General features: G+C 49.8%; 1 protein-coding gene across 1 annotated transcript in view; it reads right to left on the bottom strand.

Moving 5' to 3' along the window:
- Positions 1 to 1952: 1952 nt before the first annotated feature.
- Positions 1953 to 11689, bottom strand: part of ALDH4A1 (aldehyde dehydrogenase 4 family member A1) — a 28421-nt gene continuing 18684 nt past the window's right edge. The window contains exons 9-15 of the mRNA XM_074218276.1: positions 10497 to 10570; positions 9561 to 9757; positions 8848 to 8895; positions 7258 to 7410; positions 5958 to 6079; positions 5231 to 5349; positions 1953 to 4657 (exon numbers count right to left, since the gene is read on the bottom strand). Coding sequence (XP_074074377.1) covers positions 4545 to 4657; positions 5231 to 5349; positions 5958 to 6079; positions 7258 to 7410; positions 8848 to 8895; positions 9561 to 9757; positions 10497 to 10570 — 826 coding nt within the window. The 3' untranslated portion in view covers positions 1953 to 4544. The remainder of the gene's footprint in view (positions 4658 to 5230; positions 5350 to 5957; positions 6080 to 7257; positions 7411 to 8847; positions 8896 to 9560; positions 9758 to 10496; positions 10571 to 11689) is intronic.

The raw sequence follows: 11689 nt of genomic DNA, 5'->3' as shown, positions 1-11689 counted from the left end.
CCTTAGCTTAAGAAGACCAAGGTTTCCCCACTGCATCCTGGCCATCTCTAATCATCCTGATCTTGCCACTGGACCCAGATGACTCTGCACAGCCCTACCTCACTTAAATCCAATTGCAAGCCAAGACATCACCCTCCTGACGTCATTGGTACTCTTCAAGAACAAAGGCCAAATAATAATGTCTCACATATTGGGCACACAACCATCAAGCTATTCTAGTTTATTAGCTGTTCCTCAAAGGACACTCCCATCTTCAGTCTCCAAGCCTTGGGCCGCAGGTCTGAAATAAATGTCCTCCTTTTGCACCTCTGCCCCTTCAAACCTCTGGTTTTTCTTTCAAAAATCAGATCAAGTAATACTATATATATATAAACATAAATGGCCCTGGCTGATCGTATTCCCATCCAAGATCTGTTTGAGTCAGCTTTGTTTGGATTATGAATATGTATAGGAATTATATACACAAACACTTCATATGTGAGGTTGCAAATCCCTTGAGCACAGGGACACTTTAAAATTTTGTCTTAGGGGCAGCTAGGTGGTGCAGTGGATAGAGCACTCCCTGGAGTCAAGAGTACCTGAGTTCAAATCCGGCCTCAGACACTTAGTAATTACCTAGCTGTGTGGCCTTGGGCAAGCCACTTAACCCCCATTGCCTTGCAAAAACTAAAAAAGAAATTTTGTCTTAAAACCCCCTGAGCTTAGCACAATATTTGTTCATTTATTTAGGTTGTGCCCAATTCTTCATTAGCTCATTGGAGGGCTTTTTTTTTAATTAAAATATTGTAGTTTAACATTTCCTTCAGCTCATTTTACAGGGGAAGAAATTGGGGCAAGTAAGGTAAGGTGACTTGCCCAGGGTCACACAGCTAATATGTGAGGCCAGATCTGAACTAAGGAAGAGGAGTCTTCCTGATTCTAAGCACAGTGCTCTCTCCACCTGTGCCCCCTGCAGTCTACCATTAGATGTTTAATAAATATTTCTTGATTGATGACTATGGAACCAATTAGCTTCATTTGAACTCAAAAGGTTTTGTTTTTCTTTTTTCTATTTTTAACAATTATGGCATCCAGGTGAAACAGTAGAAAGTCAACCTTGGATAGAAGAAAATATGCCTTTGTCTCTGGGCAAATCATCTCTCTGAGGCTCCTCTGTGAGCCAAGAATAAACAATAAGCATGTACCTCTAAAGGTTGTGCCAAGGATCAAATCAAATAAATAGGATACTTTAGAAACCTTAAAGTGTCACATAAACACGAGCATTTGTAATAAACAAACCCAACCAAGATATCAGCAAGTCTAACCATATGCTTTGGCAGTAGGGAGTCCCCCCTTCCTGGGGGCCTTTGGCTGGAGATTGAATGGCCACTATTTGAGTGGGTCAGAGGGACTGATTCCTCATCAAAACTCGATGAGCCCGAAGGTCCCTTTCAACTCTCCACCTGTTGGCTCCCACTCTGCAGGATCACTCTGGCGAAACCTCCTGAAGGAAGCTGATGCAGGTGCCCTCTTCATTTCCTTACAAGAGCTCAGCCTGTCATGGTCAGAAGCATGACAAGTCACAGAGGAGACACCCAGTTATAGTCAAATGGCCCCTGCCCAGGCCCCCTCGGCTGAAGCAGGGAAATGAAGAGACTCCTTTGGTTTCTGAGACTTGGGGATTTACTTTACAAACCATGCAAAGAGGCTGTCACACCAGGACTGCTTTCCAGGAGGAGAGGTTAGGTCCCAGAAGGTTTGGGTCCCCTCCCAAATAATGCTGCTTGCAATGCAGGGCCAGGGCAGCAAAAGTCCATGGGAGGTTGAGGAAAACTTTCAAGAAAAACAACAGCCATGCTCGCTGGGAAATTGTTGTGGGGCCAATGCAGACACATAAAGGGGTTTTCAGTTCACCCTAGATCAGGGTTCTCCAAAATACAGCCCACAGTGTGATTTAATGCAAACAGCCCCAGTGAGTTTACTAAATGCTTTATTAAACAAAGCCGAGTTACTGCAAAGTTCTCACTAAAACGGCAAATCAGTCTATTTTTTAAGGCAATGGAGTTGACTTACCCAAGGTCACACAATTATTACACATCTGAGGTTGAATTTGAATCAGATCCTCCTGACTCCAGGGTCAGTGCTCTATCCTCTGTGCCACCTAGCTGCCCTATTAGCTGTTTGGATAAAAACTTTTAAAAGCCCTACCAGATGATAGGTCAGATTGCTTGATCTAAAGGTCTGATATTCTGTTTTGTGAGACTATGGATGACTAGCTTAACCCATCCAATGTTTCAACCCTCAACAGAGGTTGCATTAAATTTTGGTCTTTCCTACCTCTCCCACATGCTATTCTAAGGGCCCTCTCCACTCTGACATCCCACCAAGCTAGCTATTGTCCAAACTTGCTGCTCACAGCAACCACAGGAATACTGTTTTTAGATTCATAAGACTATAAGAAAGTTGGAAGAAAGTACATGTGAATTTTCCCTTCTTTGGGAGATTTCTTTTGGTTCACAGAAGTTCAGGGGCTGATGTGTTTTGAGGTTGGTGTATGGAATAGACAATTTTATTTTTTGAACATTATTCTTACCAGACTATCTACATATAAGTAAAATTTTTAAAGTCTGCAATAAAACTGTAACAGCTACACTCTCATGGCCCTCCCTTTGAACACCACTTTTCTGGGTTCTGCAGTGGCATAAGCATTGCCTGACTTCCAAAAGGTTCCCGTTCCACTGCAAGAGTCTGAAGCAGGGCTAAAAGGCCAATCACAGAAAAGGCCACAGGCTGAAGGGAAGAATGACCCTGGAGAGGACTCTGCTAATGGAGCTGGAGAAATGGTCTCTCACCCACTTCCAGATCTGAACCCTAAAAACACAAATGTTTAGCATAAACTCAACAAAGGCAAGGGTCAGGGCCATTGTACTCTTTTCTTTGTATCCTCAGCAGTTAGCACACTGAGCATTTCACAGATAGGGTTTCATAAAAGTTGACTGAATGGCTGATCATCTATGAACTAGAAATGCCATTTCTAAATAAGAGTGGTAACAACATAGTTGAAGCCAGCAGCTGCCCCAAAGAAGGCCGCACCCTGGAAGAGGCTTTCCTAAACATCCAGAACTTTATTCAGCAGTAGATAAGTGTCCAGCATAGACCCATGCTCCATACCACAGTTCAGACCGGGCTCTGAAGTCAAGACCCCCCATTCTCCACCACAAATCCATACTTGAAGCAATCACATAGGATCCCCTCCACCCTTTAAGGGTGATATCCAGTACAATCTCAGAGGAAAAGGGCAAACAGTAACATTAGGAAGAGAACTAGTTCTGATGACTTTTCCATGGCTTAACATACCCACTCCTCCTTTCCCGGGGACTCTTATCTCAGGAGCCATTCATGCCCATGAGCTCAATCTGATCCAACGTGGGAACCCTTCAGGTAGGGAGGGGCCAAGTTGGATCCAGGACTAACTGGGTAATTATCTGGTAGGAACAAGGTCCAAAAAGATGAAGTGATTTCCCTAAGGGTCACAGGAGAGGTCTGTATCTGGAAGCACAGAAGAATATTCCAAGGACAGAGGCCTAAGTGGGCCTTGGGAGCTAGAGGGGATGGAGGTTGTGGGGCCTACTCCATCCCCAAGGGAGAGTGTAACTCAGCCCAAGGCAACTCTGGACTTTGGAAGTGCTGCCCCAGAGACCACAAGCTAAACTAGCTAATGAGAGACCAGGCATAAGGCTGAAACCACATCAGTCCCCAAATGCCCCCAGACCACAGAAGAGATGATCAGGAAGAGGAAGGAGCTGACTGGACCCCTCAGACAGGGACCTAGTATACACTCAGAGTAAAGAGGTGTGTGGACCCAGCCACCAGCATGCCTGAGGGGCCCAGCCCTGGTCCTGGTCCCATCCAGGTGGACTTGAGGTAGACCAGGAAAGGCCTACAGGGAGCAGAGAAGGACCCTCTGCTTTTACCAACACATGTGCCCATTCAGGAGAGGAAGAGATCAAGGGAGAGGGAGAGGGAAAAACAAGGCAGGCTGGCCCCAGCCTGAGAACCAGTGGCTACAGGAGACTGAGATCAAGGGAAAAGGGACCTGGCTCTCCAGGTCTTAAGGCTCCAGTGAAATTCAATGACAGCACTTAGGGAGAAGAGCAAAGTCCGGGTCTGTCCTGGAGGACAAAGTCCTGAGAGGGTGGGGGGACGTGTGCAAAGAACTTCCACAGCTCCAAGGGCTGACAAGGCAATCCGTCTCCAGCTTCCACCACCTTTCTGGAATGCCCACCTTGCTGTCCTGTCCTGTCCTGTCCATTGTCAGACAAGCTGATGGCAGCTTCCAAGGACTAAGCTGGGAGAACTGGCAGCAGTTTAGGAGCGTGTGTGTGGTTGTTGCTGAGTGTGTGTGTGTGTGTGTGTGTGTGTGTGCACACGTGTGTGCATGAGATCTGATATCACCACCAAGGCTCAGCCCTGGCAGAGAGAGGGACCAGAGAAGATCAGGAGCTAACAGTGCAGGCAGATAACTGGTCAGTAGCTTGGACGGATGAGCAGCTGGTGGCCATGGCTCACTGCATGTAGGAATACTTCCAGTCCCCGAGGGGAGCATGGGTCTCCTTGATGACCTGGGGTGAGGTCCAGCGGAGTACATAATGGGGGCCTCCTGGCTTGTCATTTGTGCCTGTTTGAAGAGAAAAAAATTTGAAATGGAAAACGGCATCAAGGGATAAATGTAAGAGCTTCCCGGACTGTGGCCCTGTGGGTATTTCAGGGCCAAGTACCCAGCTTCTCCTCTGAAGTGGCCACAGAATACTGGACATCCCATCCTGGGTGGGCCAGGAGGGTAACAGGGCACTTGACTCTGAGCTTCCCCAGCAGAAGATGAAATAGCCCCAGAGGATCCCCCCCAAACCACCCCCATGGATGTACCAGCTACCCTCTGCTGATCGGGACAGGGACGGGAGGACCCAAACACCAGGGAACCCTCAAATGGGAGAACTACACCTAGAACAGGGGTTGGACAAGATAAGGACAAGCCAGGAACAGACTGGGGCTTCCTGGGCAGTGTCCTATACCAAGCTCACAAGCTGTAATAGCCTTGGGCAAATCACTGATCTTCTTTGGACCTCCACTTCCTCATATATAGAATTATGAGGTTGCACCCCATGAGTCTTGGAACTGACAGAATCAGAAAGGGCCAGCTCTAAGATTCTGGGTTCTAAGGCCCTCTCCTTCCCTGTTAACAGGGGCTCACCTGATGCACGGGAGCCTCCAAAGGGCTGCTGAGCCACCACAGAGCCAGTGGACTTGTCATTAATGTAAAAGTTGCCAGCTGCATTCCTTAGCATCTTTGTGGCCTCATCAATGACGTTCCTTCCAGGAAGCAGAAAGAAGGAAAATGGAAAGTCAGCCCAACCAAGTGTCCCCTTCCACCACTCAGGGATGAAGCAAACCAAGAGTTCCCACTGATCAGTCCTCTGGCCCAAGGGAGCCACCTCCAAGCTTCCTTCCTTTGGCCAATCAAAAGAGGTCAGAGCAACAGGCATCAACAATAGCTCCTTCGACAGGAGACAAGGTGAAACAACTAGCCACTCATTACAGAAATCCAGGGGCAAGCCCCACCCCCAGTCCTGGAGTCTCCTTTCTACTCCCAGACTACCTCTCCCCACTCACCCCACCTCCTTGGCGAGAGAACACTGAGTAGCTGTTCCTGTGGCCAAGGAGCCAAATGTCTGGGGGGCCAGGGGAGGACCAGCTGGTCCTAAAGGTCTCCAGGGAGTCCCTGTTCTAATGCCCACCAAGCCCTGTCCTCAGGTCTCTCCTGGCTTCTAAAGATAGGGCTGGGAGTGTGCAGAGACAACACTCAGTCTCACAAGAGGAGAGATGGCTGGAGGAAGGCCCATCTGGAAAAGGGGCTCCCCATGGAGGGGGCCAAGCCTGGTCCTGCAGCAAGGCCCGAGCCCGACCCAAGGCCCACTCACTTATCCTGAGCAAACACTGCCCCCGTGAGGCCATAGGGGGAGGTGCTGTCCACCAGCTGCAGAGTCTCCTTGTACTGGCCTTCCGGGTATACAAAGACGGTCAGGACGGGGCCAAAGATCTCCTGCAAATGGAGGGGCCGTCAGGGTCAGGGCAGATGGAACCCCAGGAGAGGGGGAGATGGGGTGTGAACCCCTCCAACTCGGAGGGAACCAGGGACAGGCAAGGACCTGCCCTGCCCTGCCCGGCCCACAGGAATGGCCCCCAACTCTTTCCTTAATCCCTGTTGAGTCCCACTCAGGTCACCCTGGTATGCTCCCCACCCCACCCATCTGGCAATGGTTCTACATGTCCATCATTCATCTCTTCCTCAACCTCCCATAGCCAAAGGCTAAGGAGCAGAGTCAACTAAACTTTTTATCCCATCATAGTTCAGTCTGCACATCAGGTGGCAGAGAGACTTTGGGAAAGTCTTTTTCCCTTTTCTAGTCTTCACTTCTACCTAAAAAAAGAGACTGAACCAAAGTCTACCCCACACACCCAGCTCTGACATTGTGTTCTAAGGACCCTCCCAGCCCTGACAGCATGTGTTCTTAAGGACCCTCCCAGCTCTGATGCTGTGTTCCAGAAGTGGCATTTTTAATTCTAGGAGTCCTGCCTCCCAACTAGACTCTGGTGCCTAGGTAAGTATATACCTAGGTAGGGTAAATGCTTGCTGGACAAAACTGTTCTTTCCCTTTCTCCCTCCCACCCACACCTGAAAGGTGATGGGGTCCTGAGAAATGATCACTCCATAGAGCCAGGCAGCTACTAACTCCTCTGGGACCTTGGAGCAGCAGCGACAGCGATAGCCCTGTATGTGGCTCGGTCACTTCCTAGAGCTGCGGCCTTGGGTCACTTGAGGCACAGAACTCTTCTGGGTCCATCCCCCACTGGAAAAATGGGGGCATTGGACCAGATCCTCTCTGGGTTTCCTTCTATGCTGTTTAGCCAGCCATGCTCCTCCCTGAGGGGCTGCTCCCTTCCCTGCAATTGGTCATGACCCAGTCTGGCCCATGAGCAGAGCTGAAACGCAGGATTGTGCATGGACAATCCCCATTGGCAGCTATGGACTGCTTGGCTGATTTCACTGCTCTACTAAGGAAGATGTAAAAATGAAAAACAAATGCTGGGGTCACAACAGACACTCTGAGGTCCCTCCAGTTCTAAATCCTCTGACTCCACTGCCTCTTGAGGGTCCCAGCTTCAGATATGAGCCGCTGCTACCTGTCCACCCCCACACCCAGGCCCATCCAAACCCACCTCCTTCATGATGGGGTCTCGTGGGTCCTTGCTCTCCACAATGCAGGGCTGGACGAAGTAGCCCACAGAGTCATCACACTGGCCCCCAGCCAGGATGCTGAGGTTGGGTGAGGACCGAGCATGCTCCAGCCATTTCTTAATGCGCCCAAAAGACTGGAAAGACAAGAAAGGACAGAGATAACGGAGCTGGAAGGCTGCCCTCCCAGTCAGACCCTCTGGCCCCAGCTGCAGCGTTCAGGGCAGAGGCTCTCAGAGACCCTCAGAGACCCTAAGCTCTTCCCCATGCTGGTCAAAGTCAGGACTCCTTCCCCATTGGCTTGCAGTGAACCTGCCATACAGAAAGTACTCTATAAATGCTTGTGGCAAGAATGGGTGACCAGCAATTCTGTGGGCCAGGCATTTGAAGGGCCTTCCTCTTTTTCCCAACTGAGAAGGAAGGTGAGGCCTAGTTATGCATCTGGCTCACTTCTTCCTTGCTCCTTCAAACCTGGACCCACAAACCTCCCCAAGGCTGGAAGAATGACACGCCTGTTTACACATCACAAGCCTTCCAGGGAGAGGGAAGCCCAGGAGTCTCTTGCTATCCATTCTGCCATACAAATCCTTCAGACCCCCAGGAACTGCCTGCCACACACCCCGAGGCCCTTGGCCTTGACCAGGAAGTCTGCTAATATCTGAGGCCCCTCAGGTCTAGTCCAAGATCATCCTGAAGCTGTGGTGTCTCTTCCAGTGAAGACAGTGGGCTCCTCAAGAGCAGGGCTGCCTCACATTTTCTACTTGTACCCAAGTGACACAAAAATGGCTTTTTGTATAGCAGCCCTGTTTGTGGTGGCAAATTAGAAATTGAATGGATGTCCATCAATTGGGGAATGACTTAATAAACTGGTGATGGGACACTATTGTTCTATTAGAAACCAGGAGGGATGGGAATTCAGGGAAGCCTGGAGGGATTTGCATGAACTGATGCTGAGATTAGCTGAACCAGAAGAACACTGTACACCCTAACAGCAACATGGGGGTGATGATCAACCTTGATGGACTTGTTCATTCCATCACTGCAACAATCTGGAACAATTTTGGGCTGTCTGCAAAGGAGAATGCCATCTGTATCAAGATAAGGAGCTGTGGAGTTTGAACAAAGTTCAAGGACTATTCCCTTTAACTTAGAAAAAAACAGATATCTTATTGTCTGATCTTGTTACCTCTTAGACTTCTTGTCTCTTCTTTAAGGATGTGATTTCTCTCTCATCACACTCAATTTGTATCAATGTACAACATGGAAACAAAGTATAAAGACTAACAGATTGCTTTCCGTGGGGGGGGGGGAGTAAGATTGGGGGGAAAATTGTAAAACTCAAAAAATATCTTTAATAAAAATAATTTTTTTTAAAAAAATGCCTTTTTGTTCTTCAGTTCAAGGGGTGTCTTTCAACCCCTTCAGATTAAGGGTTCCTGAGGACAGGGCCATCTGGCTACCCCAGGGAAGAGTGGGTCTGCCCCTACCCTCCAAGGCAAAGACACCTCTCCACAAAGCCCTGAGCTGGCCCTGGGTGTGTCTAGGCAGTCAGATTTGAAAGCAAGGCTTCTTACCTTGGCATCAATGACAGCAGAGAAGAATGTTCCAAAATCTTCTACAGGCTAGAGGTGGGGCAAAGGGAAAAAAGCAGCAAAGCCAAGTCACTGGTGGGTCCAAGGTCAAGAGAAGCCCTCCCAGCCTAGGTCCTCTCTGGTACTTAGGAAACGCCACAGGCACCCGGAGCCTTGGGGAAAACCAGCCCCAGACAAGGAGTGGACATAAGTCGAGCCCGAGCTAGGGAAGAGGCCCTTCTCAAGTTAAGAGCTTCAGTTATCACTTATGAAAAAACCAGGCTAAACTCATTGCATTCCTCCCTCGGGAGGATGAGGAAAGAACAGCCCATTGTTTCTAGGGGCCATTCTCTCTGGTGTGGCTGGTCCATCTACAGAGCTACGCTGTGACACCACTCTTCCTCCGTCTTGCTGTGGTGGCCTGGGCTGGGGATGAGACTCTCCAAATTCACCTGAACCAATTCTTGGAGACCAAGCACAGCTGGGCCTGAGCTCCTCTGAGAGTCTCTAGTCAGCGGGCCATCTAGTCTAACTGGCTCGTTTTCTAGGTAAGGAAATCAGAGCCCACAGAGGTAAAGAAGGGACTGCCAAGGAGACTCAGGGGAAGGGGTAGAACCAGGGTCTGGCCCAGAGCTAACAGCCCCAAGTGCAACCTGTCACTACCAGACCCATAAAAGCCATATCCCCAGGAGGCCACGGACAGAAGAGTCCCTCACATCTCCCACTCGGATGCGGCTGTGCTCCTCCAGAAGCTGCTCCTTGATTTTGGGCCAAAGTGAGTCTGGAACATAGAGGCGTGAGCACGCTGAACACTTCTGACCACCATACTCAAAGGCAGAGCGCAGCGTCCCACTCACCACACTGGCCACATCCGCTGAGCTGTGGATGAAATGGAAGTTCTTCCCACCGCATTCTGGAAAAGAGAAAAGGGAAAGAAAAGATGAGGAGAGGGTCCGGAAGCCCCCACCACAGGGCCAGCTCCAGGTCCCTACTGCCACAGTGGGATATCAAAGTCCTGCTGGATTAAGAAAGGACAGGGGACTTCAGGGTGAGAAGTGACCTTGGATTTGGCAGCATCAAATCCAGTCCCTTCATTTTCAGGCAAGAAAACTGAGGCCCCAAAGTGTGAGGGGAGCTGGAATCTGATGCTTTGGCCTAGGCCCCAGATCCCCTGTCATGGGGCCTCTGGGCCTGCTGTCTGAAGAAATCCTCTCCACATGGATCACCAGTGAATGGAAAACCAGATAGTCTCCAGTGAGTTTAGGGTCTCAAAGCCACAAGAGACCTCAGAGAACAAAGACTGCTGGAGCAAAAGGAGGTTCATGGACAGAGCACTGCAGAGTCAGCAGTCAGGGAGACCTGTGTTCAACTCCCTCCAACACTAATGAGCTGTGCAACCCTAGACAACCACCTCCCCTCTGGGCTTGCATTTCCTCAACTGTGAAATGAAGATACAACTACTTGTGCTCCCAACAACTATGGGCTGTGTGGGAAACACTCTGCAAAGCTCACAGTATTAAAGAAACGCACACAGTCATCATAACGAGAGAAGAGGTGACAGAGGCCTTAGAGCACAACATGTCAGGGCTGGGAGGGGTCTTAGAACACAAGATGTCAGAGCCTGAGGGATTCCAAGGTGGGGGCAGCCTTACCTCCTGCCAAACGTGGGAAGGTGCGATAACGATCCAAGTTGTCTGCCACCTGCTTCCATAGACGTTTAAATGTCCTGTAACAGACAAAGGTGGGTACCAAGGGGAAGGGCAGCAAAGAGTCATTGCCATTTTGGGGAAAAATTGAACGACATCACAGCTGTCCTGGCCCCTTGCTCACAATGGCACCAGAGGCAGGAAACTCCTCAAAGAAGAGGGCTGAGGCCCCGGCTAGGGAGGAACAGCCCAGACTTCTGGGGGCCTCCAGAGGCCTGAAACAGAGTCCTAGGTCCCCCGCACTCCATCCTCTAGGTCTCTAGCTCCTCCTCCCCTGGGCTCACAGTGTGACCAACCCTAGTGGCACCAAACAATAAAAATGCTAATCTCCTCCTCACAGGCGACACAGTGCCTAATACTAATTTATGGCTTTCCTCCCTTGCAGCCCCGACACTCATCAAAGCATGGCAGAAGCCAGCCTTGCCCACTCCTCTCTTTAATAGGTTGGTGCCTGTGGGGAGAGAAGCTCTGCTCAGGGAGAACTTTTGGAAAACAACTCTCTTCAGCAGTTCTGCCTGTGGGAGCACAGCTCATCCTCCCGGGTGTGCCAGGGACCAGCAGGCTTCTGAAGCAGATTCCCAGAATGTCAAAGCTCCCAGGGGGTCTTAGAACAAAGAAGGTCAGATTAGAAAGGGGCCTTAGAATAGACCAAGTTAGAGCATCTTGAGGGGAAGCATCTTGAAGATCACTAAATCGGAGCCTCTGGAACTATCCAGTGGCTGAGGCTCAGGGGGTAGGCTTGCCCCTGGCCACACAGGTATTTTGTGGCATGACTGATCCTTGAACTCGGGTCCCTAATTTCAAGTCTTAGTCCTCCCTGCCCATTAGCTGTCTTTGAAAAGAACACAAAGGAAGGAAGGCTCCCCACTTCTAAACAAGCCCCCCAAAGGGGCAAGGCCAGGATGGAAACAGGAGGCTTCAAGGGATAGCAGAAAAAGGGAAGTCAAGGGGCACGGTGAATAGAGTACTGGACTTGGGGTCAGAACACCCAAATTCAAATCCAGCCTCAGACTTCCTGGCTATGTGACCTTGAGTAAGTTATTTCACCTCTGCTTGCCCTAGAGAAGAAACAGCAAATCCCTCCAGTATCTTTACCAAGAAAACCCCATGGACAGAGGTCCAAGGGGTCACAAAGAGAA

The sequence above is a fragment of the Macrotis lagotis genome, chromosome 1, assembly GCF_037893015.1.
Source record: "Macrotis lagotis isolate mMagLag1 chromosome 1, bilby.v1.9.chrom.fasta, whole genome shotgun sequence".
Lineage (NCBI taxonomy): Eukaryota > Metazoa > Chordata > Mammalia > Peramelemorphia > Peramelidae > Macrotis > Macrotis lagotis.
Note: the sequence above shows the minus strand (reverse complement) of the source record. Positions and strands in the feature narration are given on the sequence as shown.